Source organism: Cynocephalus volans, chromosome 7 (assembly GCF_027409185.1).
Source record: "Cynocephalus volans isolate mCynVol1 chromosome 7, mCynVol1.pri, whole genome shotgun sequence".
Taxonomy (NCBI): Eukaryota; Metazoa; Chordata; class Mammalia; order Dermoptera; family Cynocephalidae; genus Cynocephalus; species Cynocephalus volans.
The window spans coordinates 117,343,046-117,359,824 of NC_084466.1; the positions used below are offsets into that span (position 1 = coordinate 117,343,046).

Sequence of the window (16,779 nt, forward strand, 5' to 3'; positions counted from 1 at the left end):
GAAAGCCTTAGCCTTAATTATTAATTACTTCATTTTCTTTTTACAATTCCATCATCTTAAAATTGGAATTTTTGTTTATGTTTTCTAATTAAGAACACTTCCCCCACAACTTTATTGAGATATAATCGATCAGTAAAAACTGTGTGTATTTAAGGTGTGCAATGTGATATTTTGATGTACATATACATTGGGAAATGATTACCACAATTGAGCTAATTAATGTATCCATTACCTCACACAGTTAACTTTTTTTTTGTGGTGAAAACATTTCAGATCTACTCTCTTAGCAGATTTCCAGTATACATCACGTTATTAACTATAGTCATCATGCTGTACATTAGGTCTCCAGAACTTACGCATCTTGCATAACTGAAAATTTGTACCCCTTGATCAGCATCTCCCCATTCCCCCCACTCCCTAGACCCTGGCAACCACCATTCTGGTATCTGCTTTTATGAGTTCAACTTTTTTAGATTCCACATATCAGTGAGATCATGTAGTATTTGTCTTTCTGTGCCTGGCTTATTTCACTTAGCATAATGTCCTCCAGGTTCATCCATGTTGTGGCAAGTGGCAGAACCTCCTCTTTTAAGGCTGGATAATATTCCATTGTGTGTGTGTGTGTGTGTGTGTGTGTGTGTGTGTGTGTGTACTTCTTTTCTTTATCCATTCATTCTTGGCTATTGTGAATAATGCTATAATGAACATGGGAATGCAGATAACTCTTTAAGATACTAATTTCACTCCCTTTGGATATATACCCAGAAGTGGGATTGCTGGATCATATGATAGTTGTATTTTTAATTTTTTGAGGAACCTCCATACTGTTTTCCATAATGGTTGTACCAATTTACATACTCACTAACAGTGTACAAGGGTTTCCTTTTCTTCATGTCTTTACCAACACTTGTTATGTTTTGTCTTTTTAATAATAGTCTAACAGGTGTGAGGTGATATCTCATTGTGGTTTTGATTTTTATTTCTGTGATTAGTGATGTTGAGTACCTTTTCATGTACCAGTTGTCCATTCATATGTCTTTTGGAGAAATATCTATTTGGGTCCTTTGCCTATTTTTTAATTGGCTTGCTTGTTTTTTGCTATTGAGTTGTTGGAGTTTCTTATATATTTTGGATATCAATTCCTTATCTGATGTGTGGTTTACAAATATTTTGTCCCATTCTGTAGGTTGTTTCTCTCTTCTCTTTATTGATGCTTTCCTTTGCTGTGCAGAAGCTTTTTAGATTCATGCAGTTCCACTGGTCTATTTTTGCTTTCGTTGCCTGTGCTTTGGGGGTTATTCTAATTAAGAACACTTCTAAGGTATCGTCATAAAATGAGATGTTTGGCATAGTCTCTGATAGTTATCCTTACCAAGCTTAGGAAATGTCTGTTTCTCACTTACTAAAATCTTCTATTTTTTTTGTTTTTAAAATCAGGAATGTGTACTGAAATTTTGGCATCTAGGAGGATTATGGTTTTTTTTTTTTCTTCTTTACTCTTTTAACAGTGAATTACATTAATATATTTTCTAATATTGAATCATCCTTGCATTCCCTCTTTTTAAAGATACACATACCAGTCTTACTGTACCTTTAAACGTGATTTAATGAATCTGAAAGAAAACAATACCAAATAAAATGCAGCAATATATTAAAAAGTGTAATTGATATTGGTTATGTAATATCAGTTTTTTTTTAAAGATACTTTTTTTTTTAATTGACCGAATTTTCTCCTTTATAGGTAACATTTTTGTTTTTTCATGTATTTCTAGTAATTTAGCAGATGCTGGCCGTTGTGAACTTTATGTTGTTGAATGCCTGGGTTTGTTGTCTTCTTTTAAAGAATGTTGAACTTCGTGTTGGTTTGCAGTTAAGTTACTTGTGGATCGCTTGATTTTTTTGAGGCTTTTTTCAGAGTTTCATGCTCTAGACCTGACCTTATGAAACTCGGGATAAAGTAGGACCCTTCTGGAGTCTTTACTGAATGCCCTGGATGATCAGCCAGCTTTCTCTACTTAGGCTGCTTGGAACTTGAATATCTCCCAGCCTTGTATTAGTTGTGGAATTGTTCAGGTTGCAGCTCCCCCAGTAACATTCAGCAACAGAATCAAGGATGTCTCACAGATTCATGGAGCTCTTTTTCTGTGTAGCTTCCTCCTCACTGATGCTATGCCCTGCTAATTCCAGCCCCTGTAGGCGTCACAGACTCTGAGCTCTAACTCCTCAACTCAGCACGATTGGGATTCCTTTCACTATGCCACAGTCTGAAAGTACCTCCAAGCAGAAAGCTGGGACAATTGTAGGGTTCACTTTGTTTCTCTTCTCTCAGTGATTATAATTCAGTGCTTATTATGCAGTGTCTGTAAACATTGAGTTTATGTATTTTGTCCTGTTTTCAAGTTATTTCTAGTGAGAAGGCATGACCAATATCAGTTATTCCATCATGGCAGATAGTACATCCTTTTAATATATTGCTGCATTTTATTTGGTATTGTTCTCCTTCAGATTCATTAAATCATGTTTAAGAGTATAGTAAGATTGGTATGTGGCATTGGCCCTCATTTGTGGGTGGTACAATTGGCCCTTGTCCTACTCTTCTTCCTTTGGAGGCTTTAGAAATATAAGGGGATTGTATTAGTCCATTTTTGTTGTGTATAACAAATACCTAGAACTGGGTGACTTATGAAGAAAACAAAATTTATTGCTTACAGTTTTAGAGGCTAGGAAGTCCAAAGTTCAAGGGAGCACATCTGGTGAATTTTCGTTGGTGGTGGCTTTACAGAAATGAAGGGGTCTCACATGGTGGAGCAGAGGGAGCACAGAGAGACCCACCTCTTCATTCAGTGTTCTTTTAAAGCCCTCAGTACCGCACCCCAACCACCATTTTTAATCCATTCGCTATGGCTTGATCCTCCAGTCTAATCACCTCTTCAAGGCCCTACCTTTCGATTACTGTGATAGGATTTCCCATCCTCGACAGTTAAAGTGGGGATTAAGCTTCAGGAAGGTTGGGGGGGGGCATCCAGTCTACAGCAGGGATAGTTTTATTTATAACAGTGACTAGGAGTCACAGTTGGCATTTAGTGGGTAAGGGAAAGGGATGCTGACTGTATTGCAATGCAATGATCTGTAATTTTCTCCCTTCACCCCTTTTCTTTGTGTTTTTTCTGTCTAGGTCTGGTAACAGGCTTCTATTAGCCTCCTTAAATGAGTTGAGAAGCTTTCCATCTTTTTCTGTGCCCTGCAATAGTTTAAATATTAGTAACTAACTTTTCCGTGAAGCTTTGGTTGAACCCATGTTTAAAACTTACTATGCCTGGTATCATTTCAATAGACCTTTGATTGTTTAGTTATTTTGTATATTCAGATTTTTCTGAGTCAATTTGGATAACTTATACTTTCCTAGGAAAATCATCCATTACATTTACATTTTCAGGGTTTTTTGATATAAAGTTTTAATAGTGTGCACATGAGATTAAAAAAAAAAATCTCCAGTTACCTTCTTTTTCATTTCTAATACTATATTTGTTTTATTTCTTGTATAGATTCTGCAGACTTTTATCTAATTCCTTTTTTACTTCTTTTTTTGTATATGTACTTTGTCTCTTTTGCTAACTTCTTGATTTAATTGCCTCTTCATTATATTTTTTATTTGTTTTTGGTATATGGCACTTGGCCACTTTTGTTCTTAAAGTTATTATGACTTGCATTTAGTTTCTTTAGGAGCTCTTCTGGGAAGAAAGACTTGTAACTAGTGCATAGTCTTTTCTTGCGCCTCTTTTGGATTTCAGGTTTTAGTCCTCTAGTTTTCGTGTCTACCTGATCAAATGATATATGAGTACAACATTTAACATTCAGATAAAGGCTATCGTCATCACCGGCTCCAATTCCAGACATCTCCACATGGGTTAATCACTGCTATCAGTTTGATGTGTATCTTTCAAGCCCTTTTCTATGCTTTTACTTATAACCTGTATCAGTCTTAAAAATGTAAAGAGTGTAATATATATGTGTGTGTGTTGGTAATAAATGGTACTGTATTTATTATTCTTAATATGCTCTTTTCATTCAGCAGTGTGTCTTGGAGATCTTTCCATCTCAGTACATCTACAATACAGAACTTTTTAGTAACTGCAAAGTGTTCCATAGTGTGTGTATGTCATAGTTTATTTAACAGTCTATTAGTGGAATTTGGGTATTTCCAGGAAGTTTTTCAGCTCCTATATGCAGTGCTGCTGTAAGACATTCTTGTACATTCTTTCTTGTGTTCTTCTGTAAATATTATCTTATAAGAAATGGAACTAAATGGGTCATAGAATATGTGTGTTCTCATGGATTTTTCCAGTTTGTTAGTATTTTTGCCAAACTGATACCCAAACCAAAGTAACTCATTTTCTTTTTTTTTTTTTTTTTAATTTAAAAAATTTTTTTAAAAAGATGACCAGTAAGGGGATCTCAACCCTTGACTTGGTGTTGTTAGCACCATGCTCTCCGAAGTGAGCTAACCGGCCATCCCTATATAGGGATCCGAACCCGTGGCATTGGTGTTATCAGCACTGCACTCTCCTGAGTGAGCCACGGGCCGGCCCCAAAGTAACTCATTTTCTGTTTGGTTTCTACCTTTCCAAAATTCTTAAAGCTTTCTGATCACTGTTTATATCTTTCTGTCCTGTGATGGAGTTCTTCTATGTATGTATGTTTTTTTCCCTTTCTTTATATGTACCTTTGTTATCATCTTAATATAATTTTAGAGGAAAGGGGAAGTGTGAGCATATGTCCTTAGCCCACTCTCATGAATTGTCATGATGCTGGATTATTGGCTATGAGGACTTACTAAGGTGATCTCACACGCCAGCCTACAGTCTCCTGGTCCAAATTTGTGTTGTGACATCAGTCTCTATGTGTCATGGACCTTTGGAGCCAACTCTTAAATGCTTAAAGTAGAAAATAAAAACTCTGTGAATGCTAAAATTTTACTATATTTAGTACAGAATGGTAATTAAACAATGTAACTTTTTCAGAGAGAATCATTATTAAGTTAGAGAATCTGTTGTGTTGATGAAAATGTATTAAAGTGATGTTTGAAATTTTGATTTTTAGGTATTAGAATATTTAAATGATCTGAAGCAGTATTGGAAAAGAGGATATGGATATACTATTAATAGTCGATCCAGCTGCACCCTGTTTCAGGATATCTTCCAGCACTTGGACAAAGCAGTTGAGCAGAAACGAAGGTAAAAACTTTTAAAAAGGTGAAGTACATTCTGAGTTTGTCAGCTTCTGGAAATGTTTTAGAATGGATGATTTTTAAAAATAGCTTTTGCTTGTGTTTTTTTAAAAAAATATTTTAATATAATAGTTGATACTTACAAAAGAATTAGGGAATGTAAATATAAGTTATAAAATAAATGAACTCTCCACTCAACCCAAGAACTAGAACATTACTAATAGCTTGTATTCATTTACATGTTCCTCAGATATTCAATTTTCCTGCCTCCTTTTTCCCCCTCCCTGCACTCCCTATCTCTTGAAACTGTTTTTCTGAATTTTGCATTTGTCATTTCTTTGCCTCTTCAAAAGCAGTTTTTATTGTGAACGTACGTGTGCCCAAACAATATGTTTAGTTTTGCTTGGAATCATACTGCTTATTGTTTTCTGAGACTTGCTTTTTTTCCTCCCCAGTGTTATGTTTATAATATTCATCATGTTATTACGTATGGCTATAGTTCATTCTTACTACAGTACAGTATTTAATAATATGAATATACTACAATTTATACCATCTACTCTTGTCAATGGACATTTAGATAGTTTCTGGTTTTTGCTATTATAAATAGTGTAATTATGAACTCTCTTGTACATGGTTCCTGGTATGAATGTACAAAATGTTTTTGTCTTAAGGGAGATTCTCATTGAAAAGCCTTTGATAACATTTATACTTCTCAAGTTTTTTTTAAAATAATTTTTCACGACTTGAACCTTTGATGGAACCTCAACTCCATTTTATTTGACAGATATGCTTCCATGAGGGCTTATCATTTACAACTGGAGACAAAAACCATGCTATAACAACAGACAAAAAAGACTGGAGATGGTGTATTTCATTGTGTTTCCAGTATTATTTTATTAATATAAATACATTTTGTTTGTAGCTATGACTGTAGTTTGTGGGCTTTTCTTCGGTTGATGGGAGTTTGGGAAGAAAAACTAGGTTGAGTATTTAGTTTCTGCTACCAAGAACTTTTGGGAGGATTTCAGTCTAGGCAAGTACCTTTGAGATAGGAGTTAACTTTTTACTGCTTAACTTTATGAATAATTTTATACCCTCAGACTTTACAAGATAACAGATCTTTACTATTTGTTTATTGTTCATTGTTTGTCCCACTGTTGAATGTGAGGTATGGTAAACTTAAAATTGTGTCAGGAAGATTTTTAAATAATTTTTGAAAGGTTTGCTATTATATTATAATTTGATTCTAGATTTAAAGCGTAAGTAAGAAGTTTATCATTGGTGTTTTAAAATAAGTATTTTTGTACACTGAAAAATATAAAACATTAGAAATAAATTAAAGGTGACCCAAATAAATGGAGAGAGATACCAGTTTTGTAGATTGGAAGACCTAAATTGGTAATCTGTAGATTGAGTGCAGGACTTATCAATATCCCAGTAAGTTTCTTTGTAGAAATTGAGAAGGTAATTCTGAAATTTATATAGAAAATTAAAGGACCTAGTAGAGCTAAAAAATTTTTGGAGAAGAGCAAAGCTACTTATAGCACCTGACTTCAAAACTTACTATAAAACTGTAGTCATAATCAAATAGATCAATAGAATAAAATCAAGAAATAAACTCAGATAGACATGGTAAATTGATTTTCAATGAAGATGCCAGGTAATACATTGGGGAAAAGGATAGTCTTTTCAACAAATGGTGCTAGAACAATTAGATATCCACATATTTAAAAAATGACACCTAGATGCTTACTTCACATTATGTACAAAAATGGATCATAGATTTAAATGTTAAATGTAAAACTCTTAAAACTTCTAGAAGAAAAATACGATCAAAGACCTAAGTATAAGAACTAAAACTGTAAAATTCTCAGAAGAAAACATAGGGGTAAATCTTCATGATCTTGGATTAGGCAAGGATTTCTTAGATTTAACACCAAAAGCATGATACGTGAACAAAAATTGATAAAATGGACTTCATCAAAATTAAAAACCTTTCTCTTCAAAGAGTTTAGAAAATGAGAAGACAAGGCATAGACTTAGAGTAAATATATACAGAGCATGTGTATGATTAAGGATTTGAATCCAGAATATACAGAGAATTACAAGTCACTAATGAGGATACAACCCAGTTTTATAAAAGGGCAAAAGATTTGAAAAGACTTCACTAAAGAAGATATGGGGCTGGCAAATAAGCACATGAAAATATGCTTACTATCATTAGATATTATACTCTGGTTTCTCTTCAGATCGTATAAATCTTTCGCCTTTTTACTATCATTAGATATTAAAACCACAGTGACCCACAAATATGTATAATCAGTTATGCTTCAATTAAAAAAAAAAAAAAAAACCCACAGTAGAATACCACTCATATACCCCCTAAATTGGCTAAAATTAGAAAAAAAAGGATTGTCCTAAGTGTTGGTGAGATGTGAAGAAACTGGCAACCTCATACATAGCTGGAATGTAAAATTGTATAGCCACTTTGAAAGAGTTTGGCAGTTTCTTAAAAATTAAATATACATTTATATGATTTAGAAAATCCACCCTTATAAGTATCTACCCAATAGAAATGACTATTTGTGTCTACCCAAAGGCTTCTCTGTAAATATTTACAGCAGTATTATTCATGATGGCTAAAAACTGTAAACAGTTCAAATGTCCATCAACTGATAAATGGATTAACGTAATGTAGGACATTCATATGATGGAATACTACTCAGCAATAAAAAAATTTAACTGCTGATAGAGTGAACCAAATGGATGAATTCAGAAACATTATGCTAACTGAAAGAAGCCAGATACATAAAACTATATATTGAATGATTCTGTTTGACATTTCTAGAAAAGGCAAAACTTTAGAGACAGATCAGTGGTTGCCTGGGTCTGGAGGGTGGGAGCAGGGATTGACTACAAATAGTCACAGAGAACTTTTTAGAGTGATAGAATTGTTCCCAAACTGGATTGTGGTGAAGATTACACATACAGCTGTGTATGGGTATTAAAACATCTAACTATACAATTAAAAATGGGTGAATTTCATAGTCTATTATATTTTAAACTGTTAAAATATTGTGGGTATTTAATAAAAGGAAAAGGGGAAAAGTAAAAGAATGAAGTAACTTTTTGGTAAAAATAGAAAAAAATTTTAAAGAATCTACTAATTCACAAAAATTGAATCTTTCCTTAAAGTGTTTTTATAAGATGACCCCAGAATGCTTATGACATGTATTTGTTGAGAATGTTTTAAAAGTATTAGTTCACTTCCCTGCCTTGGTGGAATATATTGAAAAATAACTGAATTTTCAAAAAATTAAGGATCTTACAGTGCTATAGGTTTATTTTTTAAACAGTTTAATTGAGAATTAATTCTTCTGCCTATTGTACAGGTCACTCATTTAAAGTGTACAATTCAATGTTTTTAGTATTCACAGAACTGTACAACCTTCACTGCTGTCTAATTTTAGAACATTTTCATCACCTCAAAAAGAAACCCCAAGCCCATTAGCAGTCACTCCACATTCACCCTAGCTTTCCCGTCCCCTGGCAACCTCTAATCTATTTTCTGTCTTTAGGTATTTGCCTTTTCTGGACATTTCATATATGTGGACTCATATAGTGTGTTGCTCTTTCTGACTCCTTTTTTGATTTAGCATAATGTTTTCAAGGTTCATCCATGTTGTAGCATATATCAGTAGTAAGTATCATTTTTTATGACTGAACAGTATTTCACTGTATTAATATTGTCATGCTTTGTTCATCCATTCATCAGTTGATGGACATTTGGATTATATCCACCTTTTGGCTGTTGTAGATAATGCTACTGTGAATATTTGTATGCAAGTTCTTGTGTGGTTATGTTTTCATTTTGCTTGGGCCTAATATGCCTAGGAATGGCATTGGGGTGGGGGGCATTAATATTGACTATCATTGATTGTTAAAGAATACTAAAACTAGATGTATAGGAAATCCCTGATTTGCACTGGTTCCTGGACATGGCCTGAAGTTGAAGCATTTTAAGTTAAGGTTGGACTGTTTATAGTAATCCATATCATCTGCTGGGAGATTTTATTTGTTTTGCTTGTATCTTAAAATGAAATTCCAATTTTTAGCTTATGTTTTTAATATAATTTGCTTATCCCAACCATAAGCGAAGTACAGAGGGAAAAAATGCAACTAAATGAGTGCTGCATTGTGTTGGTAGTAACTGAATGTGTTTTTATATGCTTAAAAGCTAATGAGGCTAATTTTTGCTCCATTTGCTTGTAGAATCAGCTGCAGTAGTATAGAGACAATGTGATGTAGTAGGCAGATGTCTGGATTTGATTTGAGTCCGGGTTCTGTGTGCTTTATTCATGCTGCATATTCTTTCTTTGGAAAAGAGGAATACCTCACCTGACTCACTGGGTTGTCATAATCAAATGAGATAATATCTATTAAAGGGCTTAGTATGATGTGATATACAAATGTGGTATTATTACTGTGTATGAGAGTTCTCTGAGTTCTCTGATCAAAACATGTCCTTAACATCTTTTTAAGACATTCACACACCCTTCCCCCACCACCAGTAATTGTTCAAATAATAAAAGCAAGTACTTTGTAGGATTTACTCTTCAAATTTTCATGGCCTTGAGCTCATTTATTAAGCCAATATCCTTTCCATTGCAAGATGGAGAAAATCTTTACTCCTTTTGTATGATTATACCTTTATTTGTGAATTGAAGAGAAAATTCATTCAACAATACTTTAAGCACCTGTTATGTTATATGTCAGGAACTGGATACAGTGATGACGAAGGCAAAGTCATTGCACTTGGGGCCTTTTCAATTTAGAGAAAATAGAAAAAAATAAAAGCCATATGTAATGATATAACTATTTACATAAGATTGTAAGGAAGGAGAGTTTGACCCTTTAAGACAGGAAATCATTTTGGCTACTGCCTTCTGTTCTAATTGAGGAAGAAGAGAGTCAACAGACGTTGCTCAGCAGTGATTTTGAAGAAACTGGCAGATAGTTTTTAGGTACCATGTAGGTTTCTCTATACTAAAAGACTGATTAGGTTTTTAAAAGATATTTGTTTAGCTGAATCAGATTAAATCTTCTTAAAATAATAAAGGGAAGAAAGTATGCTTAGAGACTGCTATCAGATTTATCTCCAAAAGATAGATTGACACTGACCAATGCTGTGAGCAGTACTATTGAAGAAAATCAACATATGCTTTCTATCAGAATATTAACTTTTTTTCTTATATGACTTAAAATCCCTTTTTATATTTGGATTTAGAGTTTATAATGAGTATGTCTGTATATGAGTATATACGAATATATGTGTGTGTATATATATAAAATTGGCAATATTCTGTTATTAGTTTGAGGAAATTACTTTCACTTAATTCTAGAGTTCCCAGGCTACTTATTGCCTTCTCCACCCTTTCCCCACCCTATATTGGGATGATACTATTTATACAGGTCTGTATTAAAATCAGAGACATTCCAATGCCACTGGATATTTTTTCAACACAATTTTAATAGCATGATTTTACTTCATGGAAAAATTGAAGATTGCAAATAATGTTAATTGACAAATGTCAACATTTCACTTAAATATAACCAGCTCTCTAAATTCAGCATCCTTTATTAGGATCTTGATTTTTATTTTCCTTCTTCTTAAAATCTCATCACTACAGTGATGGGATTAAAGTAAAAATGAGTAAATCTGCTATTTAAACAAATTCAAGCAGCTATTGCTATTTTAAGCAATTAGATTCTAATAGCAATTCTAGTTGCTATTAGAAAAGCAGATTGAATTAACTGAAGAAATGAGATCTCTGGATTTTATTCTACTCTTCTCTCCCCAATGTCTTTGTTAATATATTATTATCTTTTTGGATTGGAGGAATTCAACAAGTCACTTCCTGTTTTCTCATAATAAGGTTTATATCTGGGCTGTAATTATTTGCATCATTAGGTCTTCCATTTTGTCAGGAATACTCTCAGACACCAGAATTAATTGCTATACATAATACATTTTAGTCACTGTCCTAAAATATCTCTCAGTGTTAACCTTTTGTCTACCCTTTTCATTGTTTCTCAAATCTTTGATATTTTCAGATTTCATAGTCTAATAAGAGTATATAGCTTTTTTAGGTTGTGTAGTTCCATATTTTAACGTAAGGTGGCAGCATTGAAATAAATGTGGAGTGGCAGCAAGCGATTTTAAATAGTTACCTAGCCATTGCAACAGGAGGAACTCTGTTTTTTAAAGTTCTTAGAAATGTATGCAGGTTCTAGGTCTTTTTGCTAACTTTCTGAAGTCTGAGTTTCATGGAGTTGAACCAGGTATACCAGGAATCTCTTTCAGTGCTAGAAATCTCTTTAGTGCTGAAAGATACTGGCTAAATACGGTAAAAATTTATGTAACTAGCCTGATTATACTCTGAATTCAGATTCAGATGTCCACCCAACTGCTTTTTGGATAGACAGGTTTTGACTCTCATTAGACTGTAGGTCTGTGGGGTCTTGAACTTTGTTTAATTCACTGCTCTCTCCTTGAATGATGCCATGGTGTTCCTAATATGTTTTGAAAGAATATCCGCTGTCCTTCTGTAGTCCCTTTTTAGGCAATGCCACCATCATCCTTCCCGACATCCAAGCCACAGACCTACATGTCATTCTTGAGTCCATCTCTCTCACCTTCTACATCTGCTCTCTACATTTTGTGTGTGTGTGTGTGCTTCCAGTTTATGTAAATTTCTTCTACTTTTCTCCATCCTCACTGCTATCACCCTAATTCAGGCTAGTATCTCCTCTCTCCTAGATTTTAGCAACTGCCTCTTAAAGGCTTCCTTGATTTCAGTGTTACTTCCACCCCACTCCAATACAGTCTTCTAGAAAGAAGATGCAGATCCGATTATATCCAAGTCTTGCATAGATCATTCAGTGACTACTCATTGATTGACTACAAGGACAATCTATTATGAGAAACTTCTGTTTCCTTTCTTGAAGGTAGTGTTGGTGATAGTGATTTTTATTTTTAAATATTGCAGACTACTGACTGTATAGTTTTGTAGCCCATTATTACTGTTTTTTAAAATTTGTTTTTACCAGAAGCTCCAGCACATTTCAAAATAATCTTGTTAAGAGATCAAGATCTATAATACATACAAAAGACTACATAAAACGTTTATACAGTTTAAAAAACAATTAATTATAAAGTGAACAGTTATGCATGCATTGACTGGATCAAGACATAGAACATTGCCAGCACCCTAGTGCACATGTTAATACAACTTACTAATACATTCTCAAAGAGTATCATATAGATTTGTCTTTATTTTAATGGAACCCTATTGTATATGTTATTTTTGTCTTCTTTCAGTCAATACTGTATTTGCCTGATGGATTCATGTTATTATAGATAGCTAAAATTTGTTTAATTTCCTTATTATTATTAATAAGTTATTAACTACTTATACACAGTTGATTATTTTTTCTTCGTACACATTTTTTTAACTGATTCTTGCTGAATTGTATTCAGCTTTTTAAGAATTGCTCTCAAATTTATTGTTATATCTGTTCTTGCCATCTTTGGAGTGTATACCTATTCTGCATTGACCACTAGAGCAGACCTAGGAGGCAAATCTTGCTTTAGTTGTTATTAAAAAAAAACCGCCACAAAACCCCACAACTTTTTTATAACTACTGTTGATCAGTAGGATAGGTTATTTTGTGAAGTAATAAGTTCCCTGTCATAGAAATATTCTAATTGAATTTGGATAACTGTGTCAGTGATTCTATGGAAATAATGCTTCTACCACCTACAGGGATAATAAATGATTCCATGGTTTTGTAATTAAAGGCTCAGTTCATTTCAGTTCAGCAGGCATTCTTTGATCACATACAATGTGTTGGTCATGGTGCTAGGCACTGGGAATATACAAACGTGGATAAGAAGTTATACCTGACTTCTGAGGGGCTCACAGTCTAGTAAGGAAGATACTTTAAAAGTTATTTAGACAAGGGCCGGCCCCGTGGTGCACTCGGGAGAGTGCAGCGCTGGGAGAGCAGCGCCGCTCCCACCGCGGGACTGGCCGGTGCACTCACTGGCACGAAAAAGACAAAAAAAAAAAAAAAAAAAAGTTATTTAGACAAAAGTTTGTGGATGCTTGGGAAAAGGAGTCATTTCTGTGGGTCAGGGTAGTTGAAAGGCTTTTTTGTGGATGTAAGATATGAATTGGGCCTTAATCATGTGGTGTGATGGCAATGTAGTGGCAATGCAGTGTGATGGAATTTGCATTTGTTTTAGAATCATATTAAAATTCAAATCCTTTTTCAACCTTTCTAAACCAAAATTAGCATCTTGAGAAGGTTGAGTTGAACTGTATGTCCCTGTATGTATGTATACCACACAAATACACATAAATACGTACACATTCATCTTTTACCTCAATGCTTTGCACATAAGTGCTTAATAGCTTGTTTTTATTAATTGTCAGCAACATCATAACAATCATCCCAGGTAGAATTTGGCCAGGGAGGAATGAGGAGGACATTCTAACAAGGAAGAAGGGTATTGCACAAAGGCCTGTGGGGAAATGAAGATGCAGAATGGCTAAGGAAATGAATTGGATGGTTTGAGTTGGACAACATTTGGAAATAAACCATGCTAGGTAGGGCATTACCTGTGCTAAAGAAAAAGTGTACTTAACCTGTCTTCTACATGCTGACTTAAAATTTTTCCTATTTCTGCTTTAATTATTTGTGTTGATTTTAAATAAGTTCCATGTATTCTGAGGTTAACACTTAAACATCTCTCTCCTTCATTAGAACATAGACAAGTAAAATCTATTATTATTTGAAAAAATATATTTGGACAAATCTATTGAAGTAAATACAAATCATTTCCCATGTTATTTTTGCGTACCCACTATGTTCGGGTTATTATTCAGGCAAATAGAGGCTATACAAAGATAAATCTACATTTAAATTATTGTCTCAAGGAGCTCATGTCCTAGTTAGGAGGATTTTTATATTACAGCACTAAAACAGTAAAAACAAAAATGTTGAGGGAAGATTAATTTGTACTTTGGGGTTTGGTAAAGGCTTTATGGCAAGAGAAGTCTTTGAATTAGGCCAGTATAGACTTTTTTTCACTAACCTCAGCATGTCAGCCCTTAGTACTTGTTTTGATGTATTTTTTATAGCTCTTTTTAGCTATAATTGATGTTAAAGTAAACTGTACATATTTAAAGTGTGCAATTTGGTGAGTTTTTCCATATGTATATGAAAGAAACCATCACTACAGTCAAGATAAAATACATCACATCCAGAGTTTCTTTGTGACCCTTTCTAATCTGTTTTCCACCCTTATTCCCAGGTAACCACTGATCTGCTTTGTTACTGTGTTAGTCCGTTTCCGTTACTTATAACAAAATACCTGCAACTGGGTGATTTATAAAGAAAACGAAATTTATTGCAAAGTACAAAGTCCGAGAAACACATCTGGTGAGAACCTTGGTGGTGGTGACAGTGACAGCAGGGTATCACATTGCAAAAATGGTGGGAGCAGAGAGAGCAGAGAGAGAGATCAAGAGAGAGAGACAGACTCTCCTCTCTTCTTTTAGAGCCCTCAGAACCACGCCCCTGACCACCATTTTTAATCCATTCACTATGGCATGGTCCTATAGTCTAATCACCTCTTCAAGGCTCCATCTTTCAATTATCATAATAGGATTTCCCACCCTCTCAACAGTCAGTGGGGGCAAAGTTTCTAATACATAAAACTTGGGGGACACAATTCAAGCTTCTGTGAGTTTTGGGGGGACATAATTCAATCCACTGCAATTACTATAGACTAATTTGTATTTTCTAGAATTTTGTGTAATGGAACCAAATAGTAAGTATATATTTTGGTTTGGGTTTCTTCATCTCAGCATAATGATTACGAGATTTATCTTTGTTGTTGTATATGTCAATAGTTCATTTTTTTTTAAAGGCCAAGTAGTGACCATAATACAGATACACGACAATTTGTTCATCCATTCACCTTTTGATGGACATTTGGGTTGTTTTCAGTTTGGGGCTATTACAGATAGAGCTTCTGGTCTTTGTATGGACATGCTTTCATTTCTCTTGTGTAAATACCTAGAGATGGAATGGCTGTCATATGTAGGTGTATTTTTAACTTTTTAAGAAACTGCCAATCTTTTCCCACCAATGTATGAGAGTTCCAGTAGTCCCACATCCTGGTCAACACTTGATAGGGTAGGTCTTTTTAAATTTTAGCCATTCTAATGGCTGTTTAGTGGTACCTCACTGTGGTTATAGTTTGCATTCCCCTAATGACTAGTGATATCGAGCATATTTTCATGTACTTATTTACCATCCGTACATCTCCTTTGGTGTAGTCTGTTTAAATCTTTTACCCATCTTTTAATTGGGTTGTTTGTTTTCTTTATTATTGTTCTAAGAATTCTTTATGTATGTTCTAGATACGAGTTGGTTTTTTTTGTCAGATTTATGCTTTACAAGTATATTCTTCTCAGTCCATAGTTTGCTTTTTGCGCTTTTTTAATATCTTTCGATAGGCTGATTTTACCCCACTATTGAGGCAATTCCTCCTGAATTTATATGGTACCTTATACATTTTGAGTTTTTCCCAGTCTGGCTCATGTCAACACAAACTATTTCTGCTTTTGTGTTAGCTTCGGGTATTTTTTTTTACCTATTTCTTTCCAGTGTTCCCCCCTCAGATTTAGATAATGTTTTTGCTTGCATGTGCTGATTAGTACCATCAGAAAACTCGAGGGGAGCCCTTGCTGATCTGCAGCGCTCTCTCGCCTGTAGCTCTCTTCTCTGATACTCTGTCCTTTGAATTCCAGCCAGTGTGGCCTCCCTGAATTCTCACTCCTGTCTCATTGCTCACAGCGATTGCCATGCTGTTGGGCTCCCCCTCCCAGCACCACAGCCGTAAGCTGGAGCACTTAGTTGTTGGGCTCGCCTCATTTGCCTTCGTTCTCTCTTACTCTGGCTGTTGTCAAGTGTCTGAAAACTGCTGTTTCATATATTTTGTCTGGCTTTCTAGCAGTTTAAGGCAGGACGGTAAATCTGGTCCCTATTACTCTGTCTTGGCTGGGAGTGAAAGCTGTTTCAGTGTATTTTTGCTTGAGAAAAAGTTTATGCTTGAGTCATTTTCGCTCTAGATTTGTGTTAAGTCGAATTGATGCTTCTTCAATTACTCACTGCAGCTAACGTTTCAATCAGGTGTATAGAAAGACAAAAAAAAAGCATTTTTTCGGACAATTTTCTTCCCGAAGCATCTGGCAGTTCGCATTGCTTATTTGTGCACTTACATAAGTATGGGAATTATATGTGTTGTCTAAAGTTCTATTTGCTATTCCCGGGTCATGTTTAAAAACACGCTGTGTAACATCAGTTGGGTGTGAAACATGAATTAAGAGCTTAGAAAGATCTAGCTGAATACATTTGGGAGGAAAACATGCAATATTAGTTGTTTTTCCAGTTGAGCTTTTTGAATGACTTTTAAG

General features: G+C 34.5%; 1 protein-coding gene across 2 annotated transcripts in view; it reads left to right on the forward strand.

Annotated features, from left to right (window-relative positions):
* MINPP1 (multiple inositol-polyphosphate phosphatase 1) overlaps window positions 1-16,779 on the forward strand; it is a 40,775-nt gene that overhangs the window by 10,467 nt on the left and 13,529 nt on the right. The window contains exon 4 of one of the 2 annotated variants that reach the window (XM_063102433.1): window positions 5,101-5,234. The exons of the other annotated variant lie outside the window; for it this stretch is intronic. Coding sequence (XP_062958503.1) covers window positions 5,101-5,234 — 134 coding nt within the window. The remainder of the gene's footprint in view (window positions 1-5,100; window positions 5,235-16,779) is intronic. 2 annotated transcript variants of the gene reach the window in all.